The 14,932-nt window shown below is 45.4% G+C and overlaps 1 protein-coding gene across 1 annotated transcript in view; it reads right to left on the bottom strand.

The window, feature by feature from the left end:
- The window catches only part of ANKFN1 (ankyrin repeat and fibronectin type III domain containing 1), a 583,203-nt gene extending 568,481 nt beyond the window's left edge, over positions 1–14,722 (bottom strand). Inside the window, exons 1-2 of the mRNA XM_088473339.1 lie at positions 14,714–14,722; positions 14,499–14,678 (exon numbers count right to left, since the gene is read on the bottom strand). Coding sequence (XP_088329465.1) covers positions 14,499–14,678 — 180 coding nt within the window. The 5' untranslated portion in view covers positions 14,714–14,722. The remainder of the gene's footprint in view (positions 1–14,498; positions 14,679–14,713) is intronic.
- Positions 14,723–14,932: the final 210 nt, after the last annotated feature.

Raw genomic sequence — 14,932 nt, 5'->3', positions numbered from 1 at the left:
AGTGCAGAAAAGGTGTCTATCTATCTATCTATCTATCTATCTATCTACAAGCTGTTGTTGGTTTGTGCAAAATTTACCAAGTCTCTATTATAGAGTCAATTCCAGAAAACGGGCCTGATTCAGTGGTGAATGTAGTAATAGTAGTGAATACACAAAGGCACACCATAGATAGAACATTGGCTGCAATCAGGTATCCCAATGAGTGCTCAGAATTTCCATAATTATATGGCCACCAGTGGCAATGGAACTGCATCTTCTGATGTATTCCCTGACATTGGCATGCCCATGACACACCTTCCGCTGTTAGCTACCCCACCCCAGTCACCGTCCAGGAAACACAGGTGGAGGTTAATACACTTTAACCACTATTGTGTATGTATTTATCATTATTGCACTATATTATATTTTCCTTGAATACTGTATATATTATTGGTATATATTTTGTATCTCAACTTTGGGCCGAATAAAAAGTCCTAAATCAAGATTCCTGGGAGACTCAGGGCCTGATTCTGTAAGGATCGTAATTGCAAAGCTGCACGCAGGCTATAGATATATGATGTATGCACGCAGGCAGCTTTGCAATTGCAATCCCTGCAGATATGGTAATGCAGCAGGAGGCATCATGCCTCCTGTGCATTACTTAACCGAGCTGCGTTGTCCAACGCAGCATCGGATAATCTGCGTAACATCGGCCAGGGCCAGATTAACAATTGGGCAGATGGAGCTACAGCTCCAGGCCTCCACATAAAAATAGGCCCATTGTCATGACAACATGATGTTGACTGGCCATCTGCTCTCCACACGGTCAGCCATAAATCATAAGTAGTTTCTATTTACCTCACAAAATTAAGCATTTTTTTCTTTTACATATTTAGGGAAACATTGGGTATAGGGGTGTACACTCCCACATGGCACTGACCACACCTATACAGCACTGGTCACACCTCCTCTGTATCTCATAATAGGCCCTTGGTCATTTTCAGCTTCAGGCCCATGTGGCCCTCAATCCGGCCCTGACATCGTCCGGCTGCTGTGACCCATGGGGTCCCACAGCCATCTGCCGCAGTTTACAGGAAGAGGCCAGGAAACCTCCATCACCTGATGGAGATCCTGGCTTCTTCCCTCCTTGGCAACGGCGGAGTCACGTCTTCGTTTCGAGTAATGGAGGGCATCGCCGCCCCCTCCCCGTCAACAAATGGCAGCAAACTGTCAATCACTCACAGTTTGCTGCCAGTTTGCTTGAAGCCTCGCAAACCGATTCTGCACATGCGCAGAACGGGTCTGGCGCCTGCACAGATTCCCAAACATCGGGAATCTGCGATCAGCAGTACACGTTAGAGTCAGGCCCTCAATGCAGTTATTTGCAGATAAGACAGATTATTGTTCAATTTTGGTACGCGAACCTGTTGATCACATTTTGCTCGGGAGCATTATTAAATTACTTAGTTATTACACTAGAAGGTGTGTGTATATATATTTATTAGAGATGAGCGGGTTTGGATTTCTGAAATCCGAACCCCCCCGATCCGAGTCGGGAACCGAGTCCGCCTCGGGTTTTCCCGCCTGACTCGGAACTGAAATAGAGGCAAAATGTCATCATCCCGCCTTCCGGGTCTCGCGGGTTTTGGATTTTTTAAAAGGTCACTCCGGCTGTGGTCAGTGAAAAGGGAGGGTAGGAGCTAGGGCTGGCTGGGCTGTGTTGTGCTGCTGTTGTCCATAGGGGATGTGTCCACTCAGTCCATAGGGGCTGAGTGGGCTGTGTTGTGCTGCTGTCATAGGGACTGGCTGGGCTGTGTTATGCAGCCAGTTGTCCATAGGGGCTGTGTCCACTCCAAAGTCTATAGGGGCTGGCTGGACTGTGTTGTGCAGTGTCCCATAAAGTCTGTAGTCCTAAAGGGGTTCTGTAGTGTTGTCCAGGGGGTGATCTGTCTATCAAGGGTGCTCCCCCAAAGTGCACTCCAAAAAAAAAAAAAAAATTCTGTGTTTGTGAATTGTGTGCGCAGTAGCCGCACGTGCATCAACAAAGTAGCGCCAAGCGTGCGCCTGTGTCATAGGTAAAGGGCCAGCTGGCTTGACCATTAAAGGGTGCTGTAACCCCCAAAGTGCACTCCAAACCAAATAAAAAATTATTTTCTGTGTTTGTGAATTGTGTACACTGTGGTTGCACTTGCATCAACAAAGAGCAGCAACAAGCGTGCGCCTGTGTCCCATAAGTAAAGGGCCGGCTGGCACATCTCTTAAAGGGTGGTGTAACCCCCAAAGTGCACTCCAACAAAAATAAAAAAATTCTTCTTTTCTGTGTTGCGAATTGTGGCCCTGATTCAGACCCACTCGCGAGCGGCTGTCCGCTCGCAATTGGGTTGATGTTCTGCACTGAGCATGCGCACGACGGAGGGAGCTCCATCGTTCGCATGCGCCAGACGCGATGAGCGATGTCCTTTCCTTCGCTCGTTGTGTCTGATCAAAGGGGGCGTGCTGTCGATGTTGATTGACAGCACGCCCCCTTTGGTGGGCGTGCCGGGGGCGTGCCTCCCTGACGGGGGCGTTCCTAAGGGAACGCCTACCGTCAGAAGCCGGCCCACTGACATCACTAGTGATGTCAGTGGGAGTGATTTTGGCTCTGATAGAGCCAAAATCACTCCGGGCCTTGCGGTTGAAAACCTCAACCGCAGGCTCCGGCTCGCAGTTTCGATGGTCGCGATGGTCAAGATCATCGCGGCCATCAAACTGCACGCTCGTATAGGCTGTGGGTGGTGACCCACAGCTATATGAGCGTCCAGGAGGACGCTCCATAGTTATGGAGGACGGCCCTCATTCAGAGCGTGCGCTCTGCTCAGAGCGTACGGCTCTGAATGAGGGCCTGTGTGCGCTGTAGCTGCACATCCATCAACAAAGGAGCAGCGCCAAGTGTGCACCTGTGTCATAAACAAGGGCCGGCTGGCTCATCTGTTAAAGAATGGTATAACCCCCAAAGTGCACTCCGAAAAAATTTTTTAATTCTTCTTTTCTGTGTTGTGAATTGTGTGTGCTGTAGCCGCACGTGCATCAACAAAGTAGCAGCGCCAAGCGTGCACCAGTGTCATAAATCAAGGGCCAGCTGGCTCGTCTGTTGAAGGGTGGTGTAACCCCCAAAGTGCCTGAATAAAAAATAAAAAAAAAATTCTGTGTTTGTGACTTGTGCGCGCTGTAGCTGCACGTGCATCAACATTGGGTGTAACCCCAAAGTGCTCCAAAAAATAAAAAACATTTTTTTTCTGTGTTTGTGACTTGTGTGTGCATTAGCTGCACATGCATCAACAAAGTAGCAGCGCCAAGCATGCGCCTGTGTCATAAATCAAGGGCTGGCTGGCTCTTCTGTTGAAGGGTGGTGTAACCCCCAAAGTGCCTGAATAAAAAATAAAAAAAAAATTCTGTGTTTGTGACTTGTGCGCGCTGTAGCCGCACGTGCATCAACACAGTAGCAGCGCCAAGTGTGTGCCTGTGTCATAAGTCAAGGGCCGGTTTGGACATCTGGTCCAGACTGAAGGACCTGCCAACAATTTCTGACATGTCTACTGTCAATGCATATGATATTGTCACCACTGACAGAATGGTGGAGGATTACATTGGTGACAGCATCCAAGTAGGCATGTCATACAGTCCGTACCTGTACTGGCAGGAAAAAAAGGCAATTTGGAGGCCCCTGTACAAACTGGCTCTATTTTACCTAAGTTGCCCCCCCTGCAGTGTGTACTCCGAAAGAGTGTTTAGTGCAGCCGGGAACCTTGTCAACGAAAGGGGTAGGAGGTTGCTTCCACAAAATGTGGAGAAGATGATGTTCATCAAAATGAATTATCAATTCTTCCAGGGAGACCAGCCTCCAGAACGTACAGAGGGACCTGTGGTGGTGGATTCCAGCGGGGACAAATTAATACTCTGTGAAGATGAGGATGTACACAACACTGAAGAGGGTGAGGAATCGGTGGATGAGGAGGATGAGGACGACATCTTGCCTCCGTAGAGCCAGTTTGTGCAGGGACAGATTAATTGCCAGCTTGTTTTGTGGGGGCCCAAACGAACCAATCATTTCAGCCACAGTCGTGTGGCAGACCCTGGCGCTGAAATGATTGGTTTGTTAAAGTGTGCATGTCCTGTTTATACAACATAAGGATGGGTGGGAGGGCCCAAGGACAGGTCCATCTTGCACCTCTTTTTTTTCTTTGCATTAAGTACTGTTTGGGGCCCAGTTTTTCAAACTGCCATCCTGACTGCAGTGTCATTCTTAGATTGGCCACGTGTTTGTGCCGCCCACTTGTGTCGCTTAGCATAGTCATCTAGCTACCTCAGTGCAATCTTTTGGCCTAAAAACAATATTGTGAGGTGTGAGGTGTTCAGAATAAACAGGAAATGAGTGTAAATTAATATTATTGAGGTTAATAATAGCATAGGAACAGAAAAAACCCACAAATTCTGTGATATTAGCTATTTTCATGCTTTTTTCCAAAAAAATACAGATCCAAAACACAAAACCCAGAACCCAAAAGACGGAAGGGTGGTTTTGGCAAAACCAATCCAGATCCAAAAAACGAAGAAAGATCCAGATCCAAAACCAAAACACAAAACACGAAAAGTGGCACTCCAGTCAATAATCACAGAAGGCAGGAATGAGATCGACGTTTCGATGCTTTAATGCTTAATTTTCAAGTTGAAAACGATGCATTAAAGCATCGAAACGTCGATCTGATTCCTGCCTTCTGTGATTATTGACTGGTGTGCCGCTGACATAGAAAATATATGTGGTTGCTATCCACGGAGGAAACCCACTTTTATTACAGTGATTGGGAGTGCCATCCATATTGTTTGTTTCTAATATATATATATATATATATATATATATATATATAATATATACATATATATGTATATATATATATACAGTCAGGTCCATAAATATTGGGACATTGACAGAATTTTCAGATTTTGGCCTCTATTCACCACTACAATGGTTTTGAAACAAACAAGATGTGCTTTAACTGCAGACTTTCAGATTTAATTTGAGGGTAATTACATCCAAATCGGGTGAACGGTGTAGGAATTACAACAGTTTCAATATGTGCCTCCCACTTTTTAAGGGGCCAAAAGTAATGGGACTATCAACTCAAAAAGCTATTTCATGGACAGGTGTGGGTTATTCCCTCATTATTTCATTATCAATTAAGCAGGTAAAAGGTCTGGAGTTGATTCTAGGTGTGACATTTGCATTTGGAATCAGTTGCTGTCGACTCTCAATATGAGATCCAAAGAGCTGTCACTATCAGTGAAGCAAGCCATCATTAGGCTGAAAAATCAAAACAAACCCATCAGAGAGATAGCAAAAACATTAGGTGTGGACAAATCAACTGTTTGGAACATTCTTAAAAAGAAAGAATGCACCGGAGAGCTCAGCAACACCAAAAGACCCGGAAGACCATGGAAAACAACTGTGGTGGATGACAGAAGAATTATTTCCTGGTGAAGAAAAACCCCTTCACAACAGTTGGCCAAATCAAGAACACTCTCCAGGAGGTAGGTGTATATGTGTCAAAGTCAACAATCAAGAGAAGACTTCACAAGAGTGAATATAGAGGTTCACCACAATATGTAAACCATTGGTGAGCCACAAAAACAGGAAGACCAGATTAGAGTTTGCCAAACAACATCTAAAAAAGCCATTACAGTTCTGGAACAACATCCTATGGACAGATAAGACAAAGATCAATTTGTACCAAAGTGATGGGAAGAGAAGAGTATGGAGAAGGAAAGGAACTGCTCATGATCCAAAACATGCCACCTCATCATTGAAGCATGGTGGTGGTAGTGTCATGGTGTGGGCATGTATGGCTTCCAGTGGAACTGGTTGCCTTGTCTTTATTGATGATGTGACTGCTGACAAAAGCAGCAGAATGAATTCTGAAGTGTTTCGGGCAATATTATATGCTCATATTCAGTCAAATGCTTCAGAACTCTATGGATGGCGCTTCACAGTGCAGATGGACAATGACCCGAAGCATACTGCAAAAGTAACCAAAGAGTTTTTTTAAGGGTAAAAAGCGGAATGTTATGCAATGGCCAAGTCAATCCCCTGACCTGAATCCGATTGAGCATGCATTTCACTTGATGAAGACAAAACTGAAGGGAAAATGCCCCAAGAACAAGCAGGAACTGAAGACATTTGCAGTAGAGGCCTGGCAGAGCATCACCAGGGATGAAACCCAGCGTCTGGTGATGTCTATGCATTCCAGACTTCAGGCTGAAATTGCCTGCAAAGGATTTGCAACTAAGTATTAAAAAGTGAAAGTTAGATTTAGGATTGTTTATTTTGTCCCATTACTTTTGGCCCCTTAAAAAGTGGGAGGCACATATAGAAACCGTTGTAATTCCTACAGCGTTCACCTGATTTGGATGTAATTGCCCTCAAATTAAATCTGAAAGTCTGCAGTTAAAGCACATCTTGTTTGTTGCATTTCAAAGCCATTGCGGTGGTGAATAGAGGCCAATATATGAAAATTCTGTCAATGTCCCAATATTTATGCCCCTGACTGTATATATATATATATATATATACAAACGGTATGTATATATATATACAAACGGTAATCGGCACTCAAAGGACATCCCTAATGAAAGGCATGGGAGAGCCTATTTAATAGGGACGACAGCATAATGTACACTTCCATATTCTTCTTTTCTTTATCACCATCTCAGGAGCATTTTATGCAGTGGCGTAACTACTGCCCCCGCAGCCCCCGCGGTGGCTTGGAGGCGCTGGGTAGCTTGGGGGCGACGGGGGCAGTAGTAGTAACTATGGAGGGTGCCCGGCTCCTATTCAAACCCCCGGCGGCAGCCGGAGGACGGAGCAACCTCCGTCTTCCGGGTCCCGCAGGGTCCCGTAATGACGTCACTCCCATAGTGCCGAGGAGCGGACGCCGGGGACGGAGCTCAGGAGTGAGCTCCGTCTTCCGGGTCCCGCAGAGCACTATGGGAGTGACGTAATGACGTCACTCCCATAGTGCCGAGGAGCGGACGCCGGGGTATGGACAGCAGCAGCACTGGAGCAGGGATAAAGGTAAGTGTTTGTGTTGTTTTCTTTTGTGTGTGTGTGTTTGTTTGTGTGCGCGCGGAGGGGGGAGCAACTACAGGTGGCTAACTACAGGCGGCTAACTACAGGTGGCTAACTACAGGGGGCTAACTACAGGCGGCTAACTACAGGGGGCTAACTACAGGCTTCTAACTACAGGCGGCTAACTACAGGGGGCTAACTACAGGGGGCTAACTACAGGAGGCTAACTACAGGGGGCTAACTACAGGCGGCTAACTACAGGGGGCTAACTACAGGTGGCTAACTACTAGAAGGGGCACTACAGGGGGCTAACTACTAGAAGGGGCACTACAGGGGGCCCTGCATAATGGGCACTGCTACAGGGGGCCCTGCATAATGGGCACTACTACAGGGGGCCCTGCATAATGGGCACTACTACAGGGGGCCCTGCATAATGGGCACTACTACAGGGGGCATTGCATAAGTGGCACTACTACAGGGGGCATTGCATAAGGGGCAATATGACAGGGGGCATTGCATAATGGGCACTGCTACAGGGGTCATTGCATAATGGGCACTATTACAGGGGACATTGCATAAGTGGCACTACTACAGGGGGCATTGCATAAGGGGCACTACTACAGGGGACATTGCATAAGGGGCACTACTACAGGGGACATTGCAAAAGGGGCACTACTACAGGGGGCATTGCATTTTGGGGCACAACTACAGGGTGCACTGTATAAGGCGAACTAATTTGATACACAGTTTACAGGTTATAAACTATGTTCCCAATAATCTGGTTCTACATGGACATAAAAACTGTGCAACCTGTCTTGAGCTGAGGTGACGGACTGGCAGGAGCAGAAAGGAGGGTTGGTGAAGTAGATCTGTCAGGGTGGGATGTAATGGGCATTACTGTTTGGTATAATGTGTACTTGGCATTACTGTGTGCACAATGTGCTATTAGGGGCATTACTGTGTGGCATAATGTGTAAGGGGCATTATTGTGTGGCATAATGTGTTGTATGTGGCATTACAGTGTGGCATAATGTGAAATAGGGGCATTACAGCATGGCATAAATTTGTTATAAGCGCTTTACTGTATGTCATTATGTGTTATATGTGGCATTATTGTGTGGGATGTGTAAGGGGCATTGCTGTGTGGCATAATGTGTTGTAAGGGGCACTCCGGTGTGGCATAATGTGTTGTAAGGGGCATTCCGGTGTGGCACACTGTGTTATAAGTGACATTTCTTAGTGTGTCATAATGTGTAAGGCATGTTGCTGTATCATGTAACCACACACCTTAAACGTAGTCTTTGGGTGTGTTTGATCTTTGGGTGTTGGGGTGGGGGGGGCACCTGAAACTTTTTTGGCATGGGGGAGCAAAATTTATAGTTACGCGACTGATTTTATGGTTATTATTACACATCATATTTCCTAATATTTTCCCTCCTTTAGGGATACTGTTTAAATGAATGCATTTAAGGTCAGCTTCCTCATCATCTGCCACAAACAATCTAAACAGTCTACCTTTTAGTGTCCTGACTCCTAACTCTATTACTTTAAAAAGCTTTTTTTCTATTTACAGTATGTACTTGAAATTTCTTTAGCACACTGAGTTTTCATCTGTGCACCATCTTTCAGTTTCTGTTTTTTGCTTTCCTGATATCTATTGTCAAGGTTCGTTTTGAGATTTGTAATCATATATTAATAATAGTTTGTGCAAGTCTAATTTCCTGCCAAACTTTTTAAGTTTATTTTTTTTTTAAATAGTAGAAATCCAATTTTTGATAGCTGACAAAGCCAGTCAGTAAGCCATACCTCCTAACTGTTCCAATTCAGATGAGACAATCCAAGGTTAGAGGACTGTCCTTCTGTCCCCAAATCAAGACTGCTGGAATGATGTCCTGGTCACTACTGCTCTATATAATAGACCAGGGTGAGCTCTGCTACTGGTGCAGTACAGTGGTTTCTTCAGGAGAGGGGAGGCTTTCGAAGGTGCACTAGCACTTCAAAAGCCCTACAGCCTCATGTGATGTGGTGTGATGTAGACACACCTTATGTGCAGGGCCTGTGCTACCATTAGGCAACTTTAGGCAGTTGCCTAGGGCCGCCAGCCACTGAAGGGCACTTTTGAGTCCACAAAGAAAATGAAGGTTGTCTCTATCAGTACCTGCTGGGACTACTGTTGACCACGGCTGATGTAGGAGTTCCTCCAGTCCCCAGAACTGTACTCTTGCTTGTTGTGTGGTATATATAGCAGCTGTGGCCCCTTCCCTCTACTCCATTCATATCTTTTTCTCCAGGTGCCAGCCTGTCTCTCAGGGTGGTTATGTGTTTGGGGTTCGATGAGTGCTGGCAGAGTGTGTGTGTGTATGGGGCTTAATGAATGGTGGCAGGGTGAGTGTGTGGGAGGGGGTTAATGAGTTCTGGCATGGGGAGTGTGTGTGTGTTAATGAGTGCTGAAAGGGTTAGTGTGTGAGAGGTTTAATGAGTGCTGGCAGTCTGTGTGTGGAAGGCTAATAGATGCTGACATATATTGGGGCACAGATGTGTGGTATAAATATGTATTAGGGCACGGATGTGTGGCATACTATATTGGGGACACAGCTGTATGGCATAAAAATAATGTGGGTCACATGTGTGGTATACGCATTGGGAGCATCAGGGCCGCCAACAGCCACGCCGGGCCCAGGCAACAGGGGACGGGCCTAATCGCAGGAGGCGTGGCCACACCCCCTTAGAAAAAAAAACATTTTTGCAGCGCCGTGTGCCCCTCAGCCCAGTGCACAGCCAATGGGGGGTGCGATCAGCGTGATCGCTCCCCCCAAAGGCATAGGAGACTGCTCCGGCTGCTGCTTTAGCAGCCACGAGCAGTCTCCCAGTGCAGCCCAGCACACAGCAGCTTGTGCTGGGCTGCTGTGATGTAAGAGGGAGGGGGAGAGGTGCTGGACCTGGGCCCCCACCAGACCCCTCCAGCAAGCCTGGGCCTGGGTAATTAGTACCCACTCCCCCCCCTCTCAGTGCCCCTGTGGAGCATTTTGTGGCCTAATTCACAGCTATGTGGCATACAATAAATTTGGTGCACAGCTGTGTGGCTTATGTATTGTGGGCACAAATGTGTGTCAGATTAGGTAGTGGAGGCACAAGTGTGTGGCATATTTATTAAAAGGAGAAATGCATGGCATAATCTGTATTGAGGCATCGGTGCGTAGCATAATTATGAAGTGGGGAAACAGCTGTGTGGCATATAATGAATTTGTGGAACAGATGTGTGGCATATTAGCTATTGTCTGGTGACCAATTGTGACAATATTAAACAGAGCTACTTTATGGAAAAACTTGGTGGGTGTGCCGGGGGTGTGGCTTGCCAGATGGAGGCGTTCCCATGGGGCCGGCCTCACTGACATCACAAGTGATGTCAGTGGGAGTGCTTTTGGCTCTGATAGAGCCAAAAGCACTCCAGGGCTTGCGGCAGATAAGACCCTACCACAAGGGTCTCGTCGCAAGCAGGATGGTCGCGATGGTCTTGACCATCACGACCATCTTTTTGGCCGCTCGCTATAGCTGTTGGTGGGCGCTCTAAAATTCAGAGGGACGGCCCTGATTCAGCGTGAGCGCTCTGTCAGAGCATCTGGCTTTGAATCAGGGCCCAAATACCATAATGATGTCATAGCCCTATTTAAGCACCTTCAAGAAGACAGGAACCTTATCCCTGAGGAAGTTTGTCTAAACAAAACGCATTGGAGGTTCCTGTTGGCTGTACATCAACTGCACCCACCAAGGAATTACTACGGTTGCTGAGAATCCCCAGGAGTTGGTACCACTCATGTTAGACCAGATCAGATCCTGGGTTGGGTGAATATCGTTTGATTGATGTGCTTTATTTTTAAGAATTTTTAATGTACGAGTTTTTAATCTACAATTGTTATAAAGGATATTTTTTATATACTACCCTATGAGTTTTTTTCTATTTTTGTCTTTGGGGCTGGGCTATACAGAGTTGTTGAACAAAATGAGAAGTCGGTTCTAAAATTATCACACCTTCAAGCAAAACTGCATTGAGATAAGATTAAGAAATAGTTTTTTAAATGTACTCATACAATTTTTCTTCACTCATTTGATATTTCTAAATATACTGCACTATCAGTGCCCCCTTGTCTTGTTGTTGTGTATATACATATATATATATATATATATATATATATATATTAAGCTTTTAAATTGAGATGGTGAAAGTAATCAGAAAAAAAGTGCAGATTTTATTGTGCTAACCTCTACATAAAATCCTGTTTTTTTCTGTATTGGAAAGGTGATTAATGCTGAAGCAAAAAAGGGGCTCAGAACAGGACTGAGAGAACCTTCCACAGGGAATGGGTTAAGTAATGCAAATAGATGGTCTCAACTTTAGCAGGAACGCTGATGATTTCTATACAATGGGAGGGGTCCAGATGCAATAATGTTCAATGCATATTCTGAACAAGGGATAGAGGGCCTGATTCAGAGCCGGACGCTCTGACCAGAGCGCTCGCTCTGAATCAGGGCCCTCCTACCTGAAAATGGAGCAGCCTCTTGGACGCTCGCATAGCTGTGGGTGACCACCCACAGCTATAGCGAGCGTCCATGATGATGGTCGCGATGGTCAAGACTATCGCGACCATCGGGCTTGCGACGAGACCCTGCGGTAGGGTCTCTCTGCCGCAAGCCCAGGAGTGATTTTGGCTCTATCACTAGTGATGTCAGTGGGGCCGGACCCAGACGGTAGGCGTTCCCACGGGAACGCCTCCGTCTGGCTGCCACGCCCTATGGCACGCCCACCAAAGGGGGCGTGCTGTCAGTCACCATCGACAGAACGCCCCCTTTGGTGCGAGACCTGGAGCGACAGCTTGGCTGTCGCTGTCTGGGTCTCGCGCATGCGCACGACGGAGCTCTCTCCGTCGTGCGCATGCGCATTGGGGTAACATCGACCCGCTTGCGAGAGTCCTGCGCTCGCGAGCGGGTCTGAATGAGACCCAGAGCACCTTCAACAGACAGGTGCATACAGTATGGGGGAAACAGTATTTACTAAAGTGAGAGTTTTTAGAAGTGGAGACGTTGCCCTTAGTAATCAACCAGATTCTAACTATTATGTTCTAGAAGGTGCAAGTTAAATGTAAAGTAGAAGCTGATTGGTTACTATGTGCAACATCTCCACTTCTAAAAACTCTCACTTTAGTAAATATACCCCATGTGTCCATTTGTTTCCTGTCTATTTAGCATGTTTCACCAGATTCCGTATTAGACATTTATGGTCTGTAAAACTGAATCTGTAAACCTGCCTCTTACATCATTGGTGGTCATAATTTGTTGATTAATAATGTATGCACAATTTATGCACAGATCCTTTTACAATATATCGTACAGTCTATCGTTGTATACATGTTATTGCATGTTTTTAAAAAAATAAAGTTTTTACAACCACTGTTCCTATATTGTAAGTAAGCATATCCTAGCACTTTGATTTTTTTCCTTGCATATGTGTCTGTGGGCCTGATTCACTACCAATCGCAACTGCGATTGCAATAACGATTACGCACGCATTTAAGCAGCGTATGGCATCGCAGTGGATAATTTATTCACACCCATGCAACAGCGTTCAAATGCACTGGCATACCTGCATTTCTTCGACAACCCCCCATCACCACCCCCAAACAGTGCTTCGTGTCAATAACTCTGCGATGGGTGTGCGTAGCCACTGCGTTCGCAGTCCCGATCACAGTTGCCGGTTTGCGCATACGCATAACGCAACAATCAGCCTATTGCGTGCGTAATCGCAGTTGTGATCGGTAGTGAATCAGGCCCTGTATCCAGATAATGTAAACATGGCCTTACAGTATTGGTCGTAATCTGCACAGCACTTTCTTTCCTTATTACCCCTTTCTAAACATAAGGAATCATAACTGCAAGATGTGAACTAATCTGCCTGCGCTGGACAGAAATTCATATTTTATGCAAAATAAAGATGCATAAGAACACAAGCCCCCATGTTAGTAGAGGATTTGCTAAAATGCAAGAGTTGGTGAGATATTGTCTCAGTAGGGTTAGCTGTTGTGTGAACAGACAGGGCTGCATTTATTAACGGTTACGCTAGCATACTCCATTATGCTTTACAATTAGGAACAAAACAGTAATAAAACAAGACTGGGAAATAACAATCAAGGAGGTAAATCAGACCATTATACACAGCTGTCAGCTAATAAAGTCACTGACAGGCAGGGTCTCCAAGAGAAGGAGAGTAATTCTGAGTACTCGTGCACACTACATACGTCATCTGATCACACGGATAGGGCCGACATATCAAGCACATCTATGCGCCCCCGCTGGCCGACATCGGGGTCGTTCCATCGTCCGTGCATGCATGCACGGACGACAAAGCGACCCAGCTGCTGACGCCAGCAAGTCAGAGGTGCCAGTGAATAACTGGATCGTGCCGTGTGTACCACCTGCTCGATATATCATTCACCATCAGCCGTAGCATCAGGAGGTCGGCAAGTGTGTTCCCACCTTAACATTTTCTACAAAAAGATAACACAAAGCCAAGTTTGGTCTGTAGTCTGCCTCAGTTTGTTGTTGGTATTTTGTAGTTGTGGGGTTTAAATTTGTTTTGAGCTGCTTCAGTTTTAACTGATATCCAACAGGAGTGTTAATGGGGGGGCTGATTCAAAGTAGGGATGTGCAGGCTCGGTTCTACTCGGTTCCGTTTGTTTTTTTTTCCAGAATCTTATTGGGTTTCAGCTGTCACGAGTTTTGGATAGCCAATAAGATTCGGTAAAAAAAAACGAACGGAACCGAGTAGAACCGAGCCTGCACATCCCTAATTCAAAGCATATATAAGTAAAGGGGGTGTGTTTGTTTTGCTTTTTATCGGGCTTCTTATCGGGAGCCACACCTGAGAGGATTCCAATCGGATCCCTCCCTTCTCCCCCCGTGGTCCACGTCCTTCTGTGCATCACAGAGGACAGCTCTTATCGGGAGAGATCATCACATTTGTAAGTACATACTGCGGTAATCAAACGCAGTATGTACCCAATGAGAGGCGGGATGTACCTCTTTGATAACGCAATGCTTAGTGCTTCCTAAATGATTTATAAACAAAAGAAAATTGAATCAGGGCAGCTCCCTTTCTGTTTCACATCTAATTTATTCTGTACATGATATGTTTTGTTTGTTCTGTGTCCCCACTGCGCAGCATTGCAGATTTATCTGATACCTCATAAATAAAAGATAATATAATAATAATAATAATAATAATAATAATAAAAATAATGCTAATAACGAATCTCAGATAAGAAAAAAACAACATGATTTTGTAGTATAAAAATAAAAAAAACATTGTTAATTAACATTGTTCATTAATTTTATCTGTTCATATTAGCTGAAAGGAAATATTACTTACAACAGAGGGTTTCCGAAAACGGTCAGCTCTTGCTCTAAAGTAAGCTTCATCAAACGATGAGTGGCTACCCTTTAGTTTTTCAGAGAGGTTTCGATATAGGCGCTTGGCTGCATTTGGTGAAGAAGGGGCACTGATTTTTTTGGGCTGCGTAAGCTGTAGATTTTGCATCTGTTGGGTCATCTTTGCCTGAAAAAATAAAATGTTAATTTATTTGCTTGCAGTTTACAATTCTGTACCAGAGTTAGTTAACTAAACATTGTTAACGGTAGATGCCGGCTATGAGTTGATGGTCAGCACTCTAAAACCACAACAAGTAACAGATAAAGAACACAACACAATGATTTGGCATGTAATTTGGGTTATTTTTACTGATAACAGTAAAAACTAGTTAAAGAAATGATGGCAGGGTGGGAAATATGTGTGTGTGCATTGTG

Source organism: Taudactylus pleione, unplaced genomic scaffold (assembly GCF_031769625.1).
Source record: "Taudactylus pleione unplaced genomic scaffold, aTauple2 ptg000016l, whole genome shotgun sequence".
NCBI classification, from domain to species: Eukaryota; Metazoa; Chordata; class Amphibia; order Anura; family Myobatrachidae; genus Taudactylus; species Taudactylus pleione.
Note: the sequence above shows the minus strand (reverse complement) of the source record. Positions and strands in the feature narration are given on the sequence as shown.